This window comes from Cucumis sativus, chromosome 6 (assembly GCF_000004075.3).
Source record: "Cucumis sativus cultivar 9930 chromosome 6, Cucumber_9930_V3, whole genome shotgun sequence".
Taxonomy (NCBI): domain Eukaryota; kingdom Viridiplantae; phylum Streptophyta; class Magnoliopsida; order Cucurbitales; family Cucurbitaceae; genus Cucumis; species Cucumis sativus.
The window spans coordinates 27510729-27532772 of NC_026660.2; the positions used below are offsets into that span (position 1 = coordinate 27510729).

General features: G+C 35.1%; 6 protein-coding genes across 6 annotated transcripts; 4 read left to right on the forward strand and 2 right to left on the reverse strand.

Moving 5' to 3' along the window:
- Positions 1–2431: 2431 nt before the first annotated feature.
- LOC101205613 (AAA-ATPase At3g50940) lies at positions 2432–4369 on the forward strand. Its single transcript, XM_004149941.3, has one exon. It carries the CDS (start codon positions 2536–2538, stop codon positions 4039–4041), a length of 1506 nt encoding a protein of 501 aa, XP_004149989.1. The 5' UTR covers positions 2432–2535; the 3' UTR covers positions 4042–4369.
- A 1010-nt stretch (positions 4370–5379) lies between these two features.
- Positions 5380–7161, forward strand: LOC101209401 (AAA-ATPase At3g50940). The gene has a single exon (XM_004149957.3). The coding sequence runs from the start codon at positions 5459–5461 to the stop codon at positions 6926–6928; it is 1470 nt and encodes a 489-aa protein (XP_004150005.3). The 5' UTR covers positions 5380–5458; the 3' UTR covers positions 6929–7161.
- A 2065-nt stretch (positions 7162–9226) lies between these two features.
- On the forward strand, positions 9227–11398 carry LOC101205377 (AAA-ATPase At2g18193). Its single transcript, XM_004149940.3, has 2 exons — positions 9227–10437; positions 10537–11398. The coding sequence occupies exons 1-2, from the start codon at positions 9469–9471 to the stop codon at positions 11101–11103; spliced, it is 1536 nt and encodes a 511-aa protein (XP_004149988.3). The 5' UTR covers positions 9227–9468; the 3' UTR covers positions 11104–11398.
- A 2143-nt stretch (positions 11399–13541) lies between these two features.
- Positions 13542–15378, reverse strand: LOC101209151 (AAA-ATPase At2g18193). The gene is made up of 2 exons (XM_004149956.3): positions 14357–15378; positions 13542–14249 (listed from the first exon to the last, which is right to left on the reverse strand). The coding sequence occupies exons 1-2, from the start codon at positions 15326–15328 to the stop codon at positions 13800–13802; spliced, it is 1422 nt and encodes a 473-aa protein (XP_004150004.3). The 5' UTR covers positions 15329–15378; the 3' UTR covers positions 13542–13799.
- Positions 15379–15747: 369 nt separating this feature from the next.
- On the forward strand, positions 15748–17572 carry LOC101208909 (AAA-ATPase At2g18193). The gene is made up of 2 exons (XM_004149955.3): positions 15748–16814; positions 16912–17572. Exons 1-2 carry the CDS (start codon positions 15840–15842, stop codon positions 17350–17352), a joined length of 1416 nt encoding a protein of 471 aa, XP_004150003.3. The 5' UTR covers positions 15748–15839; the 3' UTR covers positions 17353–17572.
- Positions 17573–18898: 1326 nt separating this feature from the next.
- On the reverse strand, positions 18899–20703 carry LOC101208666 (AAA-ATPase At2g18193). Its single transcript, XM_011659724.2, has 2 exons — positions 19636–20703; positions 18899–19560 (listed from the first exon to the last, which is right to left on the reverse strand). Exons 1-2 carry the CDS (start codon positions 20620–20622, stop codon positions 19144–19146), a joined length of 1404 nt encoding a protein of 467 aa, XP_011658026.1. The 5' UTR covers positions 20623–20703; the 3' UTR covers positions 18899–19143.
- Between the last annotated feature and the right edge of the window lie 1341 nt (positions 20704–22044).

A 22044-nucleotide genomic window follows, 5' to 3' on the forward strand; every position in this document is an offset into this window, starting at 1 on the left:
CACTAATCTTTGCCTCTTCTTTCCTCTCCCCCTATACTTTTCCCTTTTTGGACCCCACTTTATTCTCTTTCCTTGCATCAATTTACCTTTTCACTTCCTCAAATTTGGCAGGAAAAGTATTTTGAAAAAGGTGAATATATATGGAAAACTGATACTGAAATTTGGTCGGGGGTTTACATATGGAGAATGGCTTTGGAGATTCCTATAGAAAAATGGAAATGGAAAGGACCCACTTTGAAATTTTGAAGGATATGTTTTGTGGGGAAACCCAGGAGAGGGAAGGAGGGTAGGTTCTTGGAGTGTAAAGGTCAGGGTCAGGGTCAGGTCTGTGAACACTTTTATATATATGAAAATGATGGTATAAGAGGAACCAAAAGGCCATTAAAATGGATGTGTAGCAGTAACTTTGTTACCAAGCAGTGGGTAATGCTAACGTAAGATGATAACAACTCTGAAAGTAATTAGTTGAATGAATGATAGGGAAAGGTTTTTTATAGTGTTGTGGCCGGCAATGCCCATAATAAAACAACTTCTTGCTTCGATGGATTGCTGTTGTTTGTTTCCTTTCAAGGGTCCCAACAAAACAACCCCAATTACTTTTATTTCTTTTTCTCTTTTGAGGTTCTAACCTTGTTGGATTTTCTGTCTTATTACACATGTTCTTCCCAACTATTCTCTCCCTCTTATGTTACTGTTTTTTGTCTCACTCTTCATCAACTTCCGCCTCCATTACAAAGGATCAAACTTTCCATCAAAACTGTTCTAAAATCTATTTTTCATATGTTTTTCGTTTTGGATTCTTTCATTTCTTTGAACCAATGATTCTATCTTTTCATTTTTGTGTGCTGTGTGACTCTTGATAATTGAAATTAGAAGGAACATAATTAGAATATTTTCAATTGACAATGACCCTTTTTTATTTTTAAAAATTTGGTTTTGTATCCATCCTTTATGAATGATGAGTTTGAGTTTGAGTTTATAAAATATTAGATATCATTCAGTATTTCCTTTTGTGGTGCAAAATAAAATGCCTTTTGATCCTCATCGTATCAATCACATATTTGGATTGCTTTCTATTTAACTTTTGTTTCTTTATTTTTCCTTTTTCTTCACTATTATTTCTTTCTTCATCTTTTTCATTCATTAATCAATTGTATGGAGAATCATATCATATCATATCATTGCACACTTAATTGAATTTCTCATTTATTCTTCTTCTCTTTCACTATTGACATCATCATCTTTTTCTTTTCTACTTCCTTTCTCACTCTAACTTTTAATTCAAATTCAATTATCTTATTTGATCTATATATTTAGAAAAGAACATATGACCAACTCTTCTCAATCTTCCTTCTTTCTCTTACTCATTGGTCTCACTTTTTTCTCTCCTTATTATTCATCCTCCTGCTTCCATTCTTGATTTGAGAAGAAGAAGAAGCTAAGAAGGCGACAGAAACAAAAGAAGAATAGGAATGGATCATAATCCATAATTGAAGAAAATAGAAAGAATCCATATGACTGTGATGGGAGTTTCATAATTGACTCTTGGATTTTGTTATTAATTAGAAAGCTAAGCTTCCTAATTTAAAATATATGGAAGCATTGGGTGATGATGATAATAAATTAGAATGTTTCTTCTTGCCCTTCCAATTTATTCTTATAATAAAAAGAAATTTGAAAGTAAGTTCACCAATTGGGCTTCTAGCCCATTTATAAGCAATGGGCTTACATGTTTCTTTGGGTATTTCACTCCATTTTGAAATCCAGCTGACAAATTAGACTCTTTTTTTTAGTAGTGCCTAACTTTTATACATACATTTTAAATTACTTAAAAAGCTATATATATATATATATATATATAAAAAAGGCAAACTTACCAACCAAGCAAGCAAAAAAAATCTATAACTTAATTTTAAATTTTTTACTAAATTAAAAAAAAAAATAAGAAAAATGGTGAAGTAGTAATCACATTATAAAATCAGCAAAAAAAAAAAAAAAAAAACATAAGATACTGAGATTGATTTATTGAGAATTATACCTAAAACTTAGGATTAGTATATATTAAGAAATAGAAAGGAAAAAAAAAAAAACAGATATATAGTAATAGTGTGATAGGATAAAAAACATGAAAGAGAATTGGTGCTTTTAAATGGTTAGATAAAATAGTTAGGATTTAAATGAATTAAATTATTTAAGAAAAAGGAAGATTTGAGTTTATAGGTTCAAATTTCTTGGTGGGCAAGCAAAGAGCAACTCTTTCGAGTTTGAGACCCCAATACCGAAAAGTAAACACGATGGTGGAGGCGGACACCTCTTTTCTACGTATCATTTTCGACACATTTTATTTTACCATTATTATTTCTAATTTACTACCCAACAACCACAACAAAGACTCCTAAACACTTTTGGTCAATCCCATAGCACAAAGATGAAGACCAACGCAAAAGGAAACTCCCATGCTTTCTTCTTCTTCCTTATTTAAACTAACTTAACACTCCCTCTCTTCCACGCTAAATTCCGCCCCAACCATCATCCATGGCTTTTGATCCCTCTATCGCCCAATCTAACCTCCCCAACGCCAAGGCCATTCTCACCGCCGCCGCCTCCTTCGCCGCCACCGTCCTCCTCCTTCGCTCCATTGCCAACGACTTACTCCCCTCCGAATTCCGTGAATATTTCTACGATGGCATTCGAACCATCTTCTCCCGATTCTCCTCCCAACTCACCATGGTCGTCGACGAGATGGATGGTCTCGGCCCCAACCAAATCTACGAAGCTGCTGAGATTTATTTAGCCACCAAAATCTCCCCTTCCACTGCCAGACTCAAAGTCAGCAAACCCGAGAAGGAAGATAACATCACCACCGCCGTTGAAAGAAACGAGGAAGTTGTTGACACCTTCAATGGCGTCAAATTCCACTGGGTCCTCGTCTGTGAACAAGTCCAGCGGGAAAATTTCCACAATCCCCGGTCTCCTTATAGATCCGTCATTCGATCCTTCGAGCTCTGTTTTCACAAGAAACACAGAGAAATGGTTCTCAAATCATACTTACCCCACATTCTCCACCAAGCTAAAGAACTAAAGCAGCAGACTAAAACCTTGAAGATCTACACCTTTGACTATCAGAACATGTATGGTAGCATCTCCGATTTATGGATTCCGACCAATCTCGATCACCCTTCCACGTTCGAGAAGCTGGCCATGGACTCTGAGATTAAGCATTTCATTTTGAATGATCTCGAACGGTTTGTGAAGAGGAAGAAGTACTACGAGAAGGTGGGTAAGGCTTGGAAGAGAGGGTATTTGTTGTACGGTCCTCCAGGAACTGGGAAATCGAGCTTGATTGCAGCAATGGCGAATTACTTGAAATTCGACGTGTATGATTTGGAATTAACAGGGGTAGAATGCAATTCGGATCTTCGGAAGTTGTTGATGGGAATTGCGAACCGTTCGATTCTAGTGGTGGAGGATATTGATTGTTCGGTTGAGTTTCAAGACAGAGATTCGGAAAAGGATGAAGAAGAAGACCCATCGACTTCGAGGAGGAGAAGACTGGTGACGTTATCGGGTTTGTTGAATTTTATTGACGGACTATGGTCTAGCTGCGGCGACGAGAGGATAATTATATTCACGACGAATCATAAAGAGAAGCTGGATCCGGCTTTACTCCGGCCGGGAAGAATGGATGTTCATATTCACATGTCGTACTGTACCCCATGTGGATTTAGAGTTCTTGCGTCCAACTACCATGGGATTGAGAACCATAGGTTGTTCGGTGAAATTGAGGGATTGATTCCCGGTGCGAAAGTGACTCCAGCAGAGGTGGCGGAGCAGCTGCTGAAAGGCGAGGAGAGTGACAATTCATTGATGGATTTGATTGAATTTCTGAAGGTGAAAACAAGGGAAAATGAAGAAGGTGGAGAGAAGGAGAAGGAAGGGAAGAAAGAAGGGAAAGAAAATGGAAGGGAAAATGAAGAAGGTGGAGAAAAGGAGGAGAAGGAAGGGAAGGAAAATGGTAGAGTAGCTTCAACAGAGAAATAATGTTTTCCGGTGGCCGTGATGACGATGATGACGAAGAACATATTTACTAATTTACCCCTCACTATGTTGAAATTAATCAATTAATTGTATTTTTTCTTTTTTTTGTTTGTAAAGGATGAGAAAATACGTTAGATAAAACTAAAAATAAAAGGTATATTGAAATTGACAGTGTGTACTGTGTTAAAGTTGATTAATTTAGAAAGTTGGACGGAAATTAGTAAAGAAATATTGAATAGCCAGGAAAGAAAGGATCCAAATTAGGAGTTGAGTTGAAGTGAAAAGAAAATGTCACATTTTGCAATAGTCAAATAAATACTAATTGGAGAAACTTTTGCTTCCTTTGTAAAAGAAAAATCAACCTCTAATTTAATAAGTCTCCCGAGAAAAATCAACCTCTAATTTATTGAAATATTGCTTGGGTTCCAACTAAGACATAGGAGAGAATGAATTCTCTTCACCTAAATACTTTTTTCTTCTTCTTATTTTCTTTTTTCAAGATCGGATTTTCAATCCAACACATTCTTGCCTTCTTTTTTATATATATATTTAAATAACTACGTAAGGATAACTTTTTGCTTTTTAAATCAAACCCTATTCAAATTTTAATTGTAATTTATCTTTCATTCATTTGTCATGAATTTTATAAAAAAAAAATTATTTGTAATTTTATAAAACCCTATTTGTTGACCGACATCCATGAATAAAGATGATAGACCCTTTATTATAACATCACTACAAGGATAATGGATTTGCCAACGCAGTAGTGCGTCAGAAAAATGGAAAAAACGTTGACAAAAGTTATACTCTTAATGTCATAAATAAGACCATCAACCAAAATGTCGAAAGTAAAACATTTAGAATACTTTAACCGCGCGTGCTAAAGGAATGACGTCGAGCGTGTATTATCCCAAACGTCGTTGATGTGAACGTAAAAATAACGTCAACAACGGGGTAAGTCCAACATCACGTCCACGGGTCGGATGTTTATTTTATGTAAAAATTTTGAAGGAAAGAAAAGGAGAGTTTTAGGCAGTGTGTGAAGACTGAAGGGGGGAGTGGGCGAATGGAAGTCGTCGCTTGGGAGTCACGTGTGGGTCGCACTCATATTAATTATTACGTGACTCTCTTAAGTTATAATTACTTTTCTTAGCAATGTATTCATGTATTGATATATACCTTTGATATGGTTGATAGTGGTACATAGACTTTGAATTAAAATAATAGAATTTTGAATTGACCCCACCTCCCAAAAGACTTTTCTTTTGAGTCTCTTTTCCGTTGGTCAAGACGATGGATCCTGAAAATGGCCACCTCAGATCGTTATTTATCCACTCTTCTCATTGCCATTTACTTCAATGATTCTTCTTCCTTCTACTACTTCACCACTTCTTTGATTCATTACTCCTCATTTTCCACCATGCCTTCCAACCCCTCTTCCTCCCATCCTAATTTCGCCAATGTCAAGCCTTTACTTACTGCCGCCGCCTCCTTTGCCGCCACCCTCGTCCTAGCTCGCTCCGTCGCCAACGACTTATTGCCCCCTCATCTCCGATCCTATTTGTACCATGGTTGTCGAGACATCTTCAACCGGTTCTCCTCCCAACTCACTATGATCATCGACGAGAGGGACGGCCTCGGCCCCAACCAAATCTACGACGCCGCTGACACCTATTTGGCCACCAAAGTCTCCCCCTCCACTCACAGACTCAAAGTCACCAAGCCCGAGAAGGAAGATAACATCACCACCACCATGGAAAGCAACCAGCAAATTACTGACATCTTCGATGGCGTCCAATTTCACTGGGTCCTCGTTTGTAGCCAAATCGAGGAACAAAATCTCTACAATCCTCGGTTACCTTTCCGTTCTACCGTCCGATCTTTCAAACTCTGTTTTCACAGGAAACACAGAGACATGGTACTCAAATCGTATTTGCCCCATATTCTTCACCAAGCTAAAGAGCTGAAACAGCAGACTAAAACCTTGAAGATCTACACCTTTGATTTCCGTCACATGTACGGCAACAATTCGAATTTATGGATTCCGACCAATCTCGATCACCCCGCCACATTCGAGAAGCTCGCCATGGACTCTGAGATTAAGGATTTCATTTTGAGAGATCTCGAACGGTTTGTGAAGAGGAAAGAGTATTACAGGAAGGTGGGTAAGGCTTGGAAGAGAGGGTATTTGTTGTACGGTCCGCCAGGAACTGGGAAATCGAGTTTGATTGCAGCAATGGCAAATTACTTGAGATTCGCTGTGTATGATTTGGAATTAACAGAGATCCAGTGTAATTCCGATCTGAGGAAATTGCTGATTGGAATGGGAAATCGTTCGATTTTGGTGGTGGAGGATATTGATTGTTCGATTCAATTTCAAGATCGAGAGTCGGAAAGTGCTGAAGAAGAAAACATACCGTTTAGGAGGAGAACAACACAGGTGACGTTATCGGGTTTGTTAAATTTCATTGACGGGTTGTGGTCGAGCTGCGGGGACGAGAGGATTATTATATTCACGACGAACAGGAAAGAGAAGTTGGATGGGGCATTGCTCCGGCCGGGAAGAATGGACGTTCATGTTCACATGTCGTATTGCAGCCCTTGTGGGTTTCGGCTTTTGGCGTCCAATTACCTTGGGATTGAGAACCATCAGTTGTTTGGTGAGATCGAGGAGTTGATTTTGAAAGCAAAAGTGACACCGGCGGAGGTGGCAGAGCAGCTGCTTAAAGGGGAAGACGGTGATACAGCATTAAGGGAATTGATGGAGTTTCTGGAAGATAAGAAAATGAGAAATGAAGAAGAAAGGAAGGGCAAAATTGATGATGAATCTGAAATGGAAGCTGGAGAAAAGGAGGAGAGGAAAGAAGAGAATGAAGGTATAGCGGCCTGAAGTTGAAGATGAACTAAATGACGGGTATTATAGCTATGTTCATGCTTCCATTCAAATAATTAAAATCGTGTAACGGCTACTACATATGTGTGCATTTAACCAAATTAAATATATATATATATATATATATATATATATATATATACATACATACACACACTCGCTTATAAACTATATACTAAGATTGAAGTTTAATATTCAACTCAATTCTATCTTATTTTTATGGGTTTATACTCAATTCTCTAATCATATATTTTGTTATATAGTATATACTCTTCCTACCTTTTTTTTATATATAAATTATTTAAAGTTGTTTTATTAGGTATGACCATACTTGCTAATAATAATTTGGTAATAGTGTTCAAATAGCCCCAACAATATCTATTGCTAAAACCAAATTGTAAAGATTGAATTGGGTTGGAATTGGATTCAATTTTTTATGTTTTTTTTTTCAAGTTGAGATTTGGGTTAATCAATTGCAGCAATTCCAAATATTTATGCATTAATCAAAAAACCAATTGTAGTTGTCTGCTTAAAATTAATTGGCAGTAATATGCTTTTATTTTCATTTAATATAATTCTAAACTTTAAAATTTGAAATATAATGAAAACCATAAAAATATTATTTTCAAGATTTGAATTATACATATAAAAAAAAAAGAGAGAATTCACATTATGTATCAAAGATCCCATAAATTCGAGACCATAAAAAAAGAAAAGAATAGAAAAACTATGTGTCCAATTATATGGGGCAAATCACTTTGATCTGGTCAGCCAATGCATTCAAAGTCATTTAATAAAATGTAGAAAAATGAGAAGTTCCATTTTTTTCCAAATGGTCAAATAAACACAATTGCACCCATTTCTTTCGTTCTTTGGCTAGGAAAAATACTTAACTTAATACAACAACTTATTTTATTAACTCGTTAGGTTACTTTTTAATATTGTTAAATATCAATATTACGAAAAAATTTATAAATTCATGGATAATATATTAAGTTTAGATTAATATATAAAACAATTTATATTAATTTACATGTTCGATAATAATTTATTAATTGTATGAAGATTTAAAATAATTGTAGAAGCTCATTGGTCTTCACGGCAAATTTGAAGGACAAAAATAAATGCTTGTTGAATTTGGGCATGTGGGTATCCCCTCTTTTGTTTTTATTTCTCTACCCACTAAACTTGGACTTCACCTTTTCTAACTAATAATTATTGTCACAATACTTGCTGATGCACATATTACATATGTATTGCCTCATTTTATACCTTTCTTTCATTGGTTCTTTCGTCCACTCTAATTATAATTAATTATATGTATAGAAAATAAAATAAAATATTTTTATATTTAGTGTAATGGTTGCATTCATAAAACTTTATGATTTAAATTGATACAACATTTAAATTTAAGGTTTTGAATCAATACAATTATTAGAGTTTAGGGTTCAAATTGATAAAAACTCCACGGTTTAGGTATATAAATTGAAATTTTCTTAAGTAATACTATAAAGTATACAACATATTGACATTTTTCATGTATCTAAGTAGAACATTTCTTGCATTTTTTTTCTATCAATGCTAACAAAACCTACATTCTTGACACTTTTTTTATACAAATATATTTGTGTTTTCTTATATATTAAGTAACATTGTTGTTGACAATAATTTTACAATGATATTCTTGGCCTTTAATAAACGCTACCGTTAATGTCAGTTTGAGTATTTTTGTCATGATTATTAATTTCTCTGTTGTATTGACACCAACTTGAATGATGATTTTAAAAAGTCTTAAGTATTGCATTCTTATTTTATGTAAGCGTCTTAATTTGATTTTACCTCTTTGCTTATAGATGGTGGTATTCATTTAATAATAATATTGATTCATAAAATCACATTATTAATTAGTATTGTTGATTTTAGTAATGATTTTAGTGACAACCTAGTTTTAATGATTTTAGTAATTAGTATTGTTGATTTGTGGTATAGTTGAGGGTGGATTAGACATTCCCGAACCGCAGAAGAAAATATTGTAATTAATTTGTGTTTAATAAGAACAACGTCTTCTATTTTATTTATTTAAAAATAGTATAATAATATACCCTTTTTTAGAGATGGAAGAGTGTGTAGAAAGGTTGGGAATCTTGGGAATGGATTCAAAAAAGACAAAAGTTTGATTATGATATATCATTATTGGAAAAGGAGAGTAGTAAGAGAAGACTTGGAAAAAAAAAAAAAAAGTAGAAGAAAGTGGCAACAAACTCTTTTCATTCAAATTAATACCATTTAAACCTTATTTATATACGAAAATAGTTGCATATTGAATTTAAAAAGGCCAAAAGCGTGGCGACTACCATGGGGACGCAGATTGACAAACTCAAAGCCAAATCACCAAAACGAAATTTGCTTTCTAAGGACGCTATCTCCGATCATAATTCTTAGAGCCCAAGGCAAAGACACCGCTCAACTTCGTGTCTATAAATACTATTTCCTTTCTTTGATTTCTCTATCCCCCCCAATTTTGGTCGCCCAACATCATGAATTTCAAAGACATGGCCGTTCCCCAGTCCGTCTCTGCTCTCTTCTCCGCCTACGCCTCCTTCGCCACCACCATGATGCTCATCCGTTCCCTCACCAACGAACTCCTCCCCGCCAAACTTATCTCCTTCTCTTCAATTTTCGTCTACTTCTTCGGTTCTATTTCTTCTCAGACTAAGCTCGTCATTGAGGAGAATTCTGGGTTTGCCATGAACGAGGTTTTTCAGGCCGCCGAGTTTTATCTCCGTACTAAAATCAGCCCTTCTATTGATACTCTCAAGGTCACCAAAACCCCTCGTCAGAAGAAAGTCACGCTTTCCATCGATAAGGACCAAGAAATCATTGATTACTTCGAGAATATTCGCCTCCAGTGGCGATTTCTCTGTTCCGTAGATGAACGCAATGGGGGTGGAAGCAGAGAGAAGCGTCAATTTGAGCTTTCGTTTCCCAAGAAATTCAGAGACAGAATTGTCGATTTCTATTTACCTTATGTGTTGAGAAGGGCGAAGGAGATTAAAGAGGAGAACAAAGTTGTCAAGATTTTTAGCCAGGAATGTCAGTATGATGACGACAGTGGCGGGAATTGGGGCTCTGTAAATCTAGAACATCCGGCGACGTTTGATACGCTGGCTATGGACCCTGAGTTGAAGCAATCGATAATCGAGGATTTGGATAGGTTTGTTAGAAGGAAGGATTTCTATAAAAAAGTGGGGAAGGCTTGGAAGAGGGGATATTTGTTGTATGGTCCTCCTGGTACGGGAAAATCAAGCTTAATTGCTGCCATGGCTAACTACCTTAAGTTTGACATTTACGATTTGGATCTCACAAACATGTACAGCAATAGCGATCTCAGGAGGGTTTTGTTAGCCACAACAAATCGATCAATTTTGGTGATCGAGGATATAGATTGCAGCGTGCAAATACAAAATCGCCAAAGTGAAGAACATTTTGATCAATCCAGCAGCAAGGTTAGTTTTCATTTTTCTTTGTTGTGCTCTAATTATAATATCTGAATTACATTACTCGGAATAAAAAACTGAGTTGAGGATTTTGATTATAATTTGCAGTTTACCTTGTCGGGAATGCTTAATTTCATCGACGGATTGTGGTCAAGTTGTGGAGACGAAAGAATCATAATCTTCACGACGAACAACAAGCACCGATTGGATCCTGCTCTGCTACGGGCGGGTCGGATGGATATGCATATAAACATGTCGTATTGTAGCCGTGAAGGGTTGAGGGTGTTGGTGTCGAACTACCTCGGTGGGGAAGCGACTAAGCACAGTACGTATGGAGAAATAGAAGAATTGATCGGAGAAATGGAAGTGGCCCCGGCAGAGATAGCAGAAGAGCTAATGAAGGGGGAGGAGACGGAGGCGGTTCTTGGGGGACTGGTGGGTTTTCTGAAACGTAAAAGAGAAGAAGAGAGGAAGGAGAAAGAGGAGAAGAAAGAAGAGAAAGGAGAAGAAGAAGAAAAAGTAGAAGAAGAAGAAGAAGAAGGGGATAAAATAGTAGAAGAAGAAGAGGCAACGAAGAAGACAAACTGGGAATTGAGAAATAGAGTGAGAAGAACTGGATATGGATATAGAGGACGTGGGCGAGGGCGTGGGTTCACTCGGCGAATACCGATGTGAATTGGTGGGTGGAGTGCTTAAGCATCGAGGGAATAGAAGGAAACCCTGTGTTTTTGTGATTGGGGTTTTGTCCGTCTTTGTCAGAGGCCAAGTGGACTCAGAGTTGTTGGGTTCGAGTTTAGTTATTGCAATAAATTGCGTGAGTGTGAAAAGAGCCCATCATATATTACACAAAATTTTCAATTATAAACTGTGTGATTATATTAAAGTATATGATAAAAATACTATGTATATCTCAGCTTATAGATTCAATTTCTTGAACCTTCAACGTAAGAAAGACAAACTTTAATATAAACTATTGGTATACAATTGTAATTTGTTTAAGCTTTGTTTAAAATTTTCTTAACTTTTATAATCGCAAAACAACCCATTTTAAAGTTAATTATGGATATCATCTAAACCAAAACTTTAATATAAACTAAAAAATCTCACAATAAAATCTTCCAAAATTACAAAATCTTAAATTTGGCCAAAGAAAAAATAACTTTAAACACTAACTCTACAAATGAAAAAGCTACATATGGGTCAGCTCCACCATGAACACAGTGGTAGGAGTAAGATGGTGTCAATACGAATAAAGTCTTCAATCCAACTCTTTTCAAGAATTTATAAATTAAGAAAAAAGAAAGTCAAAGCTTAGTAAATTAAGAAAAAAGAAAGTCAAAGCTTAGTATTAAGTTGTTGTTTTGTTGTTTAGGTTGCGTTATTGAAGGAAGTGTTGAGGACTTGAGAGATGGGTGACTAAGAAGTGTTGAGAATCTATAAGAGTATATCTAAATACTTAGTTTAAATTGCGTGAAAAGACTTGAGGTGCTCAAATAATGGCAGGTAGGGTCTCTTAGGCTAAAAGAGGATGGTATTGAAAGGGGTGTGACAATTGAGTAGACCCTACAAATGAGTCATAAAGGTCAAAAGAGGCTTTGAGGGCCTTGAGAAATAATATATTACAAATAGATGAGTCCCTATTGGATCACCATTCATATCTCTACTATATTAAATCTCTTTGCATACTCTTTTTATCTTTATGTTTTTTAATTATCATATTTATCCTCATTGAGTGGTTGTGATTTTTTGGAATGAAAGTATCTTCAAATTTTTAGTTTACAAAAAAAAGCTATATATTTTTAAAAATAAAGTATCTACCTTTTATAATTATATATATAGTGTTGTTATATATGTATCCACGTTACCACTATCACAATTGAAATAACCAACTTTATTTCAATCTACCTATATTGCTCCCACCTTAGAATTAAGATTCAAAATAACGCGGGTTTAGGGTTTAGGATGCTTTTGAATTTAAATTGGGAAAATGGGTGGTTTTAAAATAATTTAAGTAAAATGGATTTGTTTTTTTTTTTTTTTTGTTATTTAATAAATTCCTTTTTTTAAACACCAATTCATCACTTCTTATTCTCTCTCCTTCTTTCTTTATTATTATAATTTTTAAATTTTAATGAATTATTTACCAATTATATACTTAATGATTTTTAATAATTTTTTTCACAAATTTTTATTTACTATTATATACTTAGTTATTTTTAACTTAATGATTTTGTAATAATTTTTTTTAAAAAATCACAAATTCATATTTACTTAATTATTTTTTATTTAATGATTTTTGTAATAATCTTCTATTTTTTATTACACAATTCCATGTCTACCTAATATGTTTGATAATTTCTTCTTTATTTTATTAGTATGTTTTTCTCCTCAATCTATTTCATAACAATCTTACTAAGGAATGGATAATTTGGTTAATAATTTAAGATTTAGCAAATAATTTTTAAAAGATTTATATAATTAATCTATATGTTTTCCTTTCATTTCTTATATTTTAGATGTATTGAGTTCATTCAAATAAAAGTATATGTATTATGAATATTGTTAATTCTTTTAATGTTTTATTTATAAGTTTGATTGATTAATTCTTTTATTGCTTTAATTAAATTTAAATTTTATATATTTGGATCGATCTTTTTCAAAACGATGTCGATTTAAGATTTGCATTATAAACTTGATCCATACAAAATAACAAAAGAAAGGAAAACATATAGAATAATTACATATTTTTTAAAAAAATCATTTATTATTGATAAAATTATCAAAATATTATAAACATTGTTATTAAATAGATCGAGAAGAAAAATATAATAATAAAATTAAAAGAATAAATTATCAAACATATTAAAAAAAATAGGAGCGGCATAATAAAAAAAATAGGAATAATAAATTATTACAAAAGTTATTAAAAATAATTAAGTAAATAATAGTAAAAATGAATTTATGATATTTTTTAAAATGATTAAGAATACGATGAATAATAAATCATTAAAATAAAAAAGTAAAAAAAGAAAGAGAGAAGAAGAGAATAAAAATGGGTGATTGATGTTTAAAAAACTTAAATAAAAAAAAGAATCCAGTAAATGACATTATTGTTGCTAAACTTATGTTTCTATTATTTAATATATGAGTATGATCACATTATGTTTCATGTTAATTAATTTTGTATGACACCAACATTAGCTGTTCATCATGCATGGTGTTTTCTATTCATCACATTCTCTCAACTCGGCCTCAGCCAAACAAAACCCTAATCACAAAAACTGGAATTCACATAAATCATCATCGCCACACAGTACACACCCCCTCTTCATGCATCCTATCCCATCTACAATTTCTTTCCCATTTATTTCTCAATTCACACTTTCTCCTTCTTTTAATTCTTCTTCTTTTACTACTTCCTCAATTTTACCATCCCCTTCTCTTTTTTTCTCTTTCATCTTTTCTTCCCTTTTACGTTTCAGGAAATTCAACAGACCTCCAAGAACTGCCTCCAACTGCTCCCCCTTCATTAGTTCTTCCGCTATCTCTGACGGTGATACTTCCATATCAGCTCCTATCAACTCTTCTATTTCTCCGTACACACCATGCTCAGTTGCTTCCTCCCCAAGGTACTTCGACGCCAGCACTTTCAACCCTTTGGGGCTACAATACGACATGTGTATATGCACATCCATACGACCCGCCCTCAGCAATGCTGGATCCAATTTCTCCTTGTGGTTCGTTGTAAAGATTATGATTCTTTCGTCTCCACAACTTGACCATAATCCGTCAATGAAATTAAGCATCCCCGACAACGTAAACTACAAACCACAATAATAATAATAATAAAAAGAGGCCACATTTCGAACAACATAATTTACAAATTTCAATCAGGGCACAGAAAAAAGAGAGACCAACGAAAACTGACCTTGCCATTGGGTCTACCATATCCTCTGTCAATCTCTCGATTCTGTATTTGCACACTGCAATCTATATCCTCAATCACTAAGATCGATCGATTCTTGGTGGGTAACAGATTCCTCATGAGATCTCTATTGCTATCGATGCTGGAGAGATCCAAATCGTAAATGTCAAACTTAAGGTAGTTAGCCATGGCGGCAATTAAGCTTGATTTTCCCGTACCAGGAGGACCATACAACAAATATCCCCTCTTCCAAACCTTCCCCACTTTTCTATAGAAATCTTTCCTTCTAACGAACCTATCCAAATCGTCGATTATCCATTGCTTCAACTCAGGGTCCATGGCCAGTGTATCAAACGTAGACGGATGGTCTAGATTTACCGAGCCCCACCATGCAAAGGGTGATTCCTCATCACCACCACTAATATCTTGGCTACATATCCTCACAGTTTTATTCTCCCCTTTAATCTCCTTGGCTTTCCTCAACACATAAGGCAAATAGAAATCAACAACTCTGTCTTTGAATTTCTTGGGGAACAAAAGCTCAAAGTGGCGTTTCTCTTTTTTATCATGTGAATCTGCGGAACAAACCAATTTCCACTGGAGGCGAATGTTTTGGAAGTAATCGGTGATTTCTTGGTCCTTATAGATGGAAAGCGTGATATTTTGCTGGCGGGCAGTTTTGTGGACCTTGAGAATGTCCGTAGAAGGGCTGATTATGGTACGGAGATAAATATCGGCGGCCTGAAAAACTTCATTCGGGGAGAGCCCAGAACTCTCGTCGATAACAAACTTAGTCTGAGAAGAAAGGGATCCGAAAAAGTAGACATAAATTGAAGAGAGAAGGGAAATGAATTTGGCAGGAAGGAGTTCGTTGGTGAGGGAACGGATGAGCATCATGGTGGTGGCGAAAGAGGCATAGGCGGAGAAGACGGCGGAGACAGACTGGGGAACGGCCATTTGTTTGAAATTGATCATTTTGGGCAATGGTGGAAGAGAGTAAGGAAGAAGGGGAATTGTATTGTATTATTGAAGGAGGTCGGGTTGTTCCTTTGCCTTGAGCTTCAAGAATCATATTAATGGAGATTTTGCCAAATTGCATTTTGTTATATGACTTCAAGAATGGTAAGTTATTGATTTTGCACGTCTATTTAGTTGTTTTTTTCACTGTTTTTTTAACTAATTATTTTTATTAAAAGAAATAAAGAAACAACTAAGCGTTGGTGAACTTTGAATTAAAAAGAATCGGGTCAATTAATCGCCGCAAATTTTATTTCTAAATTTGAATGTAAAATTAAATATTTGCAATCTTGGTAATTCATAAAGCACCATCAGACAAATTGAATTTAGCTTACAAAGTAAGCAAAAGGGTAAAAATTGTGTTCGTCTTTCTTGAAGCCTAAGGCAAAGGCACAGCCAGACCTCCTCTATAGATAGTAACACAATTCATCTTTTTGTTCTTCCATCCCCAATCCTGAAAAGGCACAACATGATCAATTTCAAGGAAATGGCCGCTCCCCAATCCGTATCCGCCGTCTTCTCCGCCTACGCCTCCTTCGCCACCACCATGATGCTCATCCGTTCCCTCACCAACGAACTCCTTCCTGCCAAATTCATTTCCCTTCTCTCTTCAATTTATGTCTACTTTTTCGGATCCCTTTCTTCTCAGACTAAGTTTGTTATCGACGAGAGTTCTGGGCTCTCCCCGAATGAAGTCTTTCAGGCCGCCGATATTTATCTCCGTACCATAATCAGCCCTTCTACGGACATTCTCAAGGTCCACAAAACTGCCCGCCAGCAAAATATCACGCTTTCCATCTATAAGGACCAAGAAATCTCCGATTACTTCCAAAACATTCACCTCCAGTGGCAATTGGTTTGTTCCAATGATTCACACGATACAACGACAGAGAAACGCCACTTTGAGCTTTCGTTCCCCAAGAAATTCAGAGAGAGAGTTGTTGATTTCTATTTGCCTTATGTGTTGAAGACAGCCAAGGAGGTTGAAGAGAAGAACAAAGTTGTGAAGATCTTTAGCCAAGAATGTAATGATTATGATGACTATGCGGGCGCGGCAACTTGGGGATCTGTGAATCTGGATCATCCGTCAACATTCGATACGCTGGCCGTGGACCCTGAGTTGAAGCAATGGATAATCGACGATTTGGATAGGTTCGTTAGAAGGAGAGATTTCTATAGAAAGGTGGGGAAGGCTTGGAAGAGGGGATATTTGTTGTATGGTCCTCCTGGTACGGGAAAATCAAGCTTAATTGCCGCCATGGCTAACTACCTTAAGTTTAACATTTACGATTTGGATCTCACCACCATCTATAGCAATAGCGATCTCAGGAGGAATCTGTTAGCCACCAGGAATCGATCAATCTTAGTGATTGAGGATATAGATTGCAGTGTGGAAATACAGAATCGAGACAGTGGTGAAGAATATGGTGGATACAATAACAAGGTCAGTTTTCGTCGGTTCTTTTTTTTTTTTGGTGCTCTAATTGGAATTTGTAAATTATGTCGTTGTTCGAGATTTATTTTTCATTCATGGTTTGCAGTTTACGTTGTCGGGGATGCTTAATTTCATTGACGGATTATGGTCAAGTGTTGGAGACGAAAGAATCATAATCTTTACAACGAACCACAAGGAGAAATTGGATCCAGCATTGCTGCGGCCGGGTCGTATGGATGTGCATATACACATGTCGTACTGTAGCCGTAAAGGGTTGAAAGTGCTGGCGTCGAATTACCTTGGGGAGGAAGCAACTGAGCATGATGTGTACAGAGAAATAGAAGAGTTGATAGGAGATATGGAAGTATCACCGGCAGAAATAGCGGAAGAACTAATGAAAGGGGAGGAGACGGAGGCGGTTCTTGGAGGTCTGTTGAATTTCCTGAAACATAAAAGGGAAGAAAAGAGGAAGGAAAAAGATGAGAAGGAAGAAGAAGAAGAAGAAGAAGAAGAAGAGAATGTGGAGAAAATGGTAACTGAGAAATAGAAAGGGGAAAGAAATTAGGGTATGGATAAAGAGGAGGGCGGGGCGCGGGGCGTGGCGTGGCGTGGGAGGTTGAGTCGAGTGGGTCCGAGCTGAGTGCGAAAATTGAAATGAAGAAGAAGAGGGAATGGGTAGAGATCCAACGTAACGTAAATTAAAGTTGCTGAGTTCAAATATGCAAACAATAGTTTCCTATCATATAAAATATTTTCATTTAAATTAATTTTGCCTTTATATTTAATTTACGCTTTCTAAATTTAATCTCAACTGGTAGCTTTTAAAATAACTATTTTTTATATATATATAAATAAATAGTAAATATAATCTATAAAAAGCATATTATGGTGTTTAATTTCATAAAGTTAATACTAATTTGTTGAGATTTAGCTTTAATCATCCAAGTAAACATATAATTTCTATATCTAAAATATTTGATAAAAGTTGAAGAAAAAATAGGGTTATTAAGAAAAAATGGAAAATGCATACAAATTTTGCTGATATTGAAGAATAATATTGAAAAAGGACAAATTACAAATTTTTATATTTAGCTATCACTTTGTTTTTTGTTTTGTTTATGGAATTATGTGTATAAACATTGTTTCACATCCAACTTTCTTCTTTGTTACATACATTATATCGGTTTAGAAAGATCAGACCAATTTTTTTTAGAAAAAAATAGTTTTCAAAAAGTTACATTTTATTTTAAAATATGGAAAATTTTTCAATTAAGAAATATAAAAAACATTACAAAATATGAAAAATAATACAAATTGGTGTACTTTTCGAGTAAATGGAATTGAGATTTGAATACATTTTTTAATTTATTGTTTATTTATTTTAATACTATTTATTTTCGATTTTCGTATTTAAGTTGTCCTCATTTTTAAACACTTTTTTATTTTCTAATTATTATTGTTATTTTTTAAACCTATAATATAGTCAAATAAGTTATAATAACAATAACTTAGGTTAAATATCATTTTGGTAGTCAAGCATAACCAAAAAATAATAGGGGTTGGGTTGAGATTACACCCCTAATTTTGGTCTCTATATTTAAGAGTTTATTTAATTTCAATCATGTAGTTGTTAAGATTTCAATAAATGTTAAATTTAGTATATATATCAAATCCTCATACCACCCTTATCATCAATATCAAATCCAAAACTACTCCAAAAACCAGCTGCACAGATTTATCTCCGTACTAAAATCAACCCCTCCATGGAAAAGTGTCCAGAAATTTTGGATGAATTTCACAACATTCGCCTCCTTCGCCACCACCACCATGATGCTCATACGTTCTCTCACTCAATAATTATGAAAAAACGACGGGGAGAGAAAGCGGCGGCGGAAATGGAAAGTACAGAAGAAGACTTGAATTAGAAACAGTGGTCGTCGGCAAAAAGCAATTTTTTCTTTTACAAATAAAAAAAGAAAATCCTATTGTCCAGGCTTACTTGTGAAAAGAAAAAAAAAGTGGAAGTTTTCTTTCTACAACTTTTGTCTGCTCGTACATTTATTGATACAATTCTGTTTTGGTAAATAAGTATCTAAGTTTAAATGTTATAAAATGCCATTTATATTAAATAATTTTTGAGTCTTGGACTCCATTTACAAGCACTAATGAAGTACGAAAACAATGGCCATTTTAACTAAAATGGAGTTATATGGACGGACGAAGGTATACAAAAGGAGACGCTCCATGATATGATCGATTGCCCATCGCCCACCATCACCTTTTTTTCCGCACTCACCATTTTTGTCATCATTCATCGATTATTGAATCATTTCTTCAACTACCGCTCTGCTTTATTTTCTTCCAAAATGCGGTCCCTTTTTTCGTCCCCTGCCTTCCGTTCCTTTCTCTTAAGCTTCAAACAATTGGCTAAACCTTCAATCACGACGTCAACCTCATCGCTCTTCATTAGCTCTTCAGCAATCTCTGCTGGAGTCACGTTTATGCAGTCGATCAGCCCTTTGATTTCTTCGTAAAGCCGGTGACCAGTGACCTCAGCGCCGAGGTAGTTGGTGGCCAAGACCTTAAACATCTTTGAGCTGCAGTAGCCCAAGTGTATGTGGACGTCCATTCGACCCGGTCGCAACAACGCTGGGTCCAATTGCTCCTTATGATTCGTCGTGAAAATGATGATTCTCTCGTCTCCGCAACTCGACCACAATCCATCTATGAAATTCAGCATTCCGGATAGCGTCAGCTGCAAAATCATCACATCAATTTTAAATTTCAATTCAACAATCGAAAGGGGAAAAGATGAAGGAAGAAACCCTACGCGACTTTTGGGAGGCTCGAATTTCTCTTCGAATTTTCGATTCTGCAAATTTACGCTGCAGTCTATATCTTCAATCACCAGAATTGAGCGATTGGTAGTGGAAAGTAATGAATTTCTTAGACTTTGATTGCTGTAGACGTCCGAGAGATCCAAATCGTAGATATCAAACTTGAGGTAGTTGGCCATGGCGGCGATTAAGCTTGATTTCCCTGTACCAGGAGGACCATACAACAAATATCCCCTCTTCCAAGCCTTCCCAACCTTTCGATAAAATTCCTTCCTCTTAACAAATCTATCCAAATCGTCGATTATCATCTTCTTCAAATCAGGATCCAACGCCAGAGTATCAAATGTGGCGGGATGTTCGAATCTGACAGATCCCCACTTTCCTTGACGTTTACCGCCAAGGGATTCGTCATCGTAGGAACAACTAGAGCTGCAGAGCTTGGCAACACTATCCAGCGCTTTGATCTCCTTGGCTCTCTGTAAGATGTAAGGAAAATAGAAATTTACGACTCTATCCAAGGATTGCTTAGGGAACAGAAGCTCATAATGACACTTCTCTTCGATGATTTCGTTACGCTTCTCCTTCTTTACAGCGACGAATCCCCATTGGAGTCGAATATCTTCAAAGTGATCCACAATTGTTTGACCCTTTACCATGGAGAGAGCAACTTTGTTTTGCCTGGGGGTTTTGGAGGCCTTGAGACGGTCCATTGAGGGGTTGATTTTGGTACGGAGGTAAAGTTCGGCGGCTTCAAATAGCTGATTGTTTAAGAAGTCGCACTTCTGGTCAATGACGAGAGTGGTGATGAGAGTGGACTTGGGAGGAAAAAAGTAGAAGAAAATGGAGGTGATTAAGGATATGAGTTGGGGAGGAAGAAGATTGGTGGTCATGGAACGGATCATCATGGCAGTGGTGGCGAATGAAGCATAGGCCGTGAACAAGGAAGATGCAGACTGAGGCATGTCTTTGAAACCAAACATTTTGTGTTTTGGGGGTGAATAAACCACTCACAATTTTTCAATGGGATGCTCATACACACACACACCAGACTCAACAATTTATAGACGTACCAATGGACGTAATAATAGAAATCATTATAAGACTTCAAAATGCTTTTACCCTCTTGCTCTAAACTGAAAGTCTTACGTCAGTCGAGGATGATCATCACTGACGAATTAGGTGAAGACGACCCAGGAACCAAGTCTTTGTCCGTATCTAACCTCTTTTAATTCCTTTTACCAAAACTTTTTTTTTTTTTTTTTTTTTGAAAACAAGAAACCTAACTACAATAAGAAAGTTACAAAACCTAATTACATAACTATTGTTTTTATTAATTTAAATCCTTTCTACTATATCAATTTAAACAACATTTTGTAACTATTTACTCTTTAATTACTTTATATTGAATTTTAACAATATCATGTAAAACACTTGAACTTTTCGATTAAATTTAATATATATATAATATAAATGCATTAAAGTTAGAAAATGAGAGCGGTTCTTATTTTTCTCACTTTTAAGTAGAGACATTTGTAAAAATAGCAACAAATGATGATAATGATAGATAAATTATTAATATTATGTGATGGTATGGTACTAAAAAACAGACTTCCTAAAGATAGGATCTCGGAGTCATGATGGCTTGTTGTTTAATTTAATGAAAGAGTGTTGATGCTGTTAATATTAAGAAGAATGCATAATGTTGGAATATTATATTTTGAGTTTTTACTTTTAAATCTTTGTCGGCCTCTTAAATATCAAATTTGTAATAACTTCAAATTTGTAGTTTCTTTTAGGAAGGGCAAAAACTCTATTTGTGTGTGTCTTTTAGTAATTCAAAATTTAAAATTTGATCTTCCATTTCCCTTTCAGATTATGCATAAACCATTCCACGATAGCCATTTTATTGGATCTGTTGAAGTACTGAATTAGAACTTTGTTTTTTCTTTTGATAAAATAAAGAAAAAGTAAAAATAACTTCAGTTTTCAAAGCAAAATTTTAATACTTAAAATTTCTCAAGTACCTAAGAAACTTGAATTCTTTACTAATTCCAAAACAACGCACTTAATTTTAAAACTAAACAGTCATTATTAATAAATAAATAAATAAATAACCCTTTGGATAAAAACATTTTTTTGTAATTATGGAATAGTGGTAATATGGCATGAAGTATGAGAAATTATTTGATAAACTTAGTGCACTATGTATTAGATTTGATAATCAGAGACCTATGATATATTTTGAATTTGATCTCAAATCAAATATTTTAATTGCCATGTAATAATTATATTATTTGGATATTAAAATGTAATTAAAACAGTTAATGAGATTAAAACCAAAAAGAATAGGATGATATTAGGGAGAGGATGGTGCGTGGGGGTATAAGAAAGCGGGTGTAGGG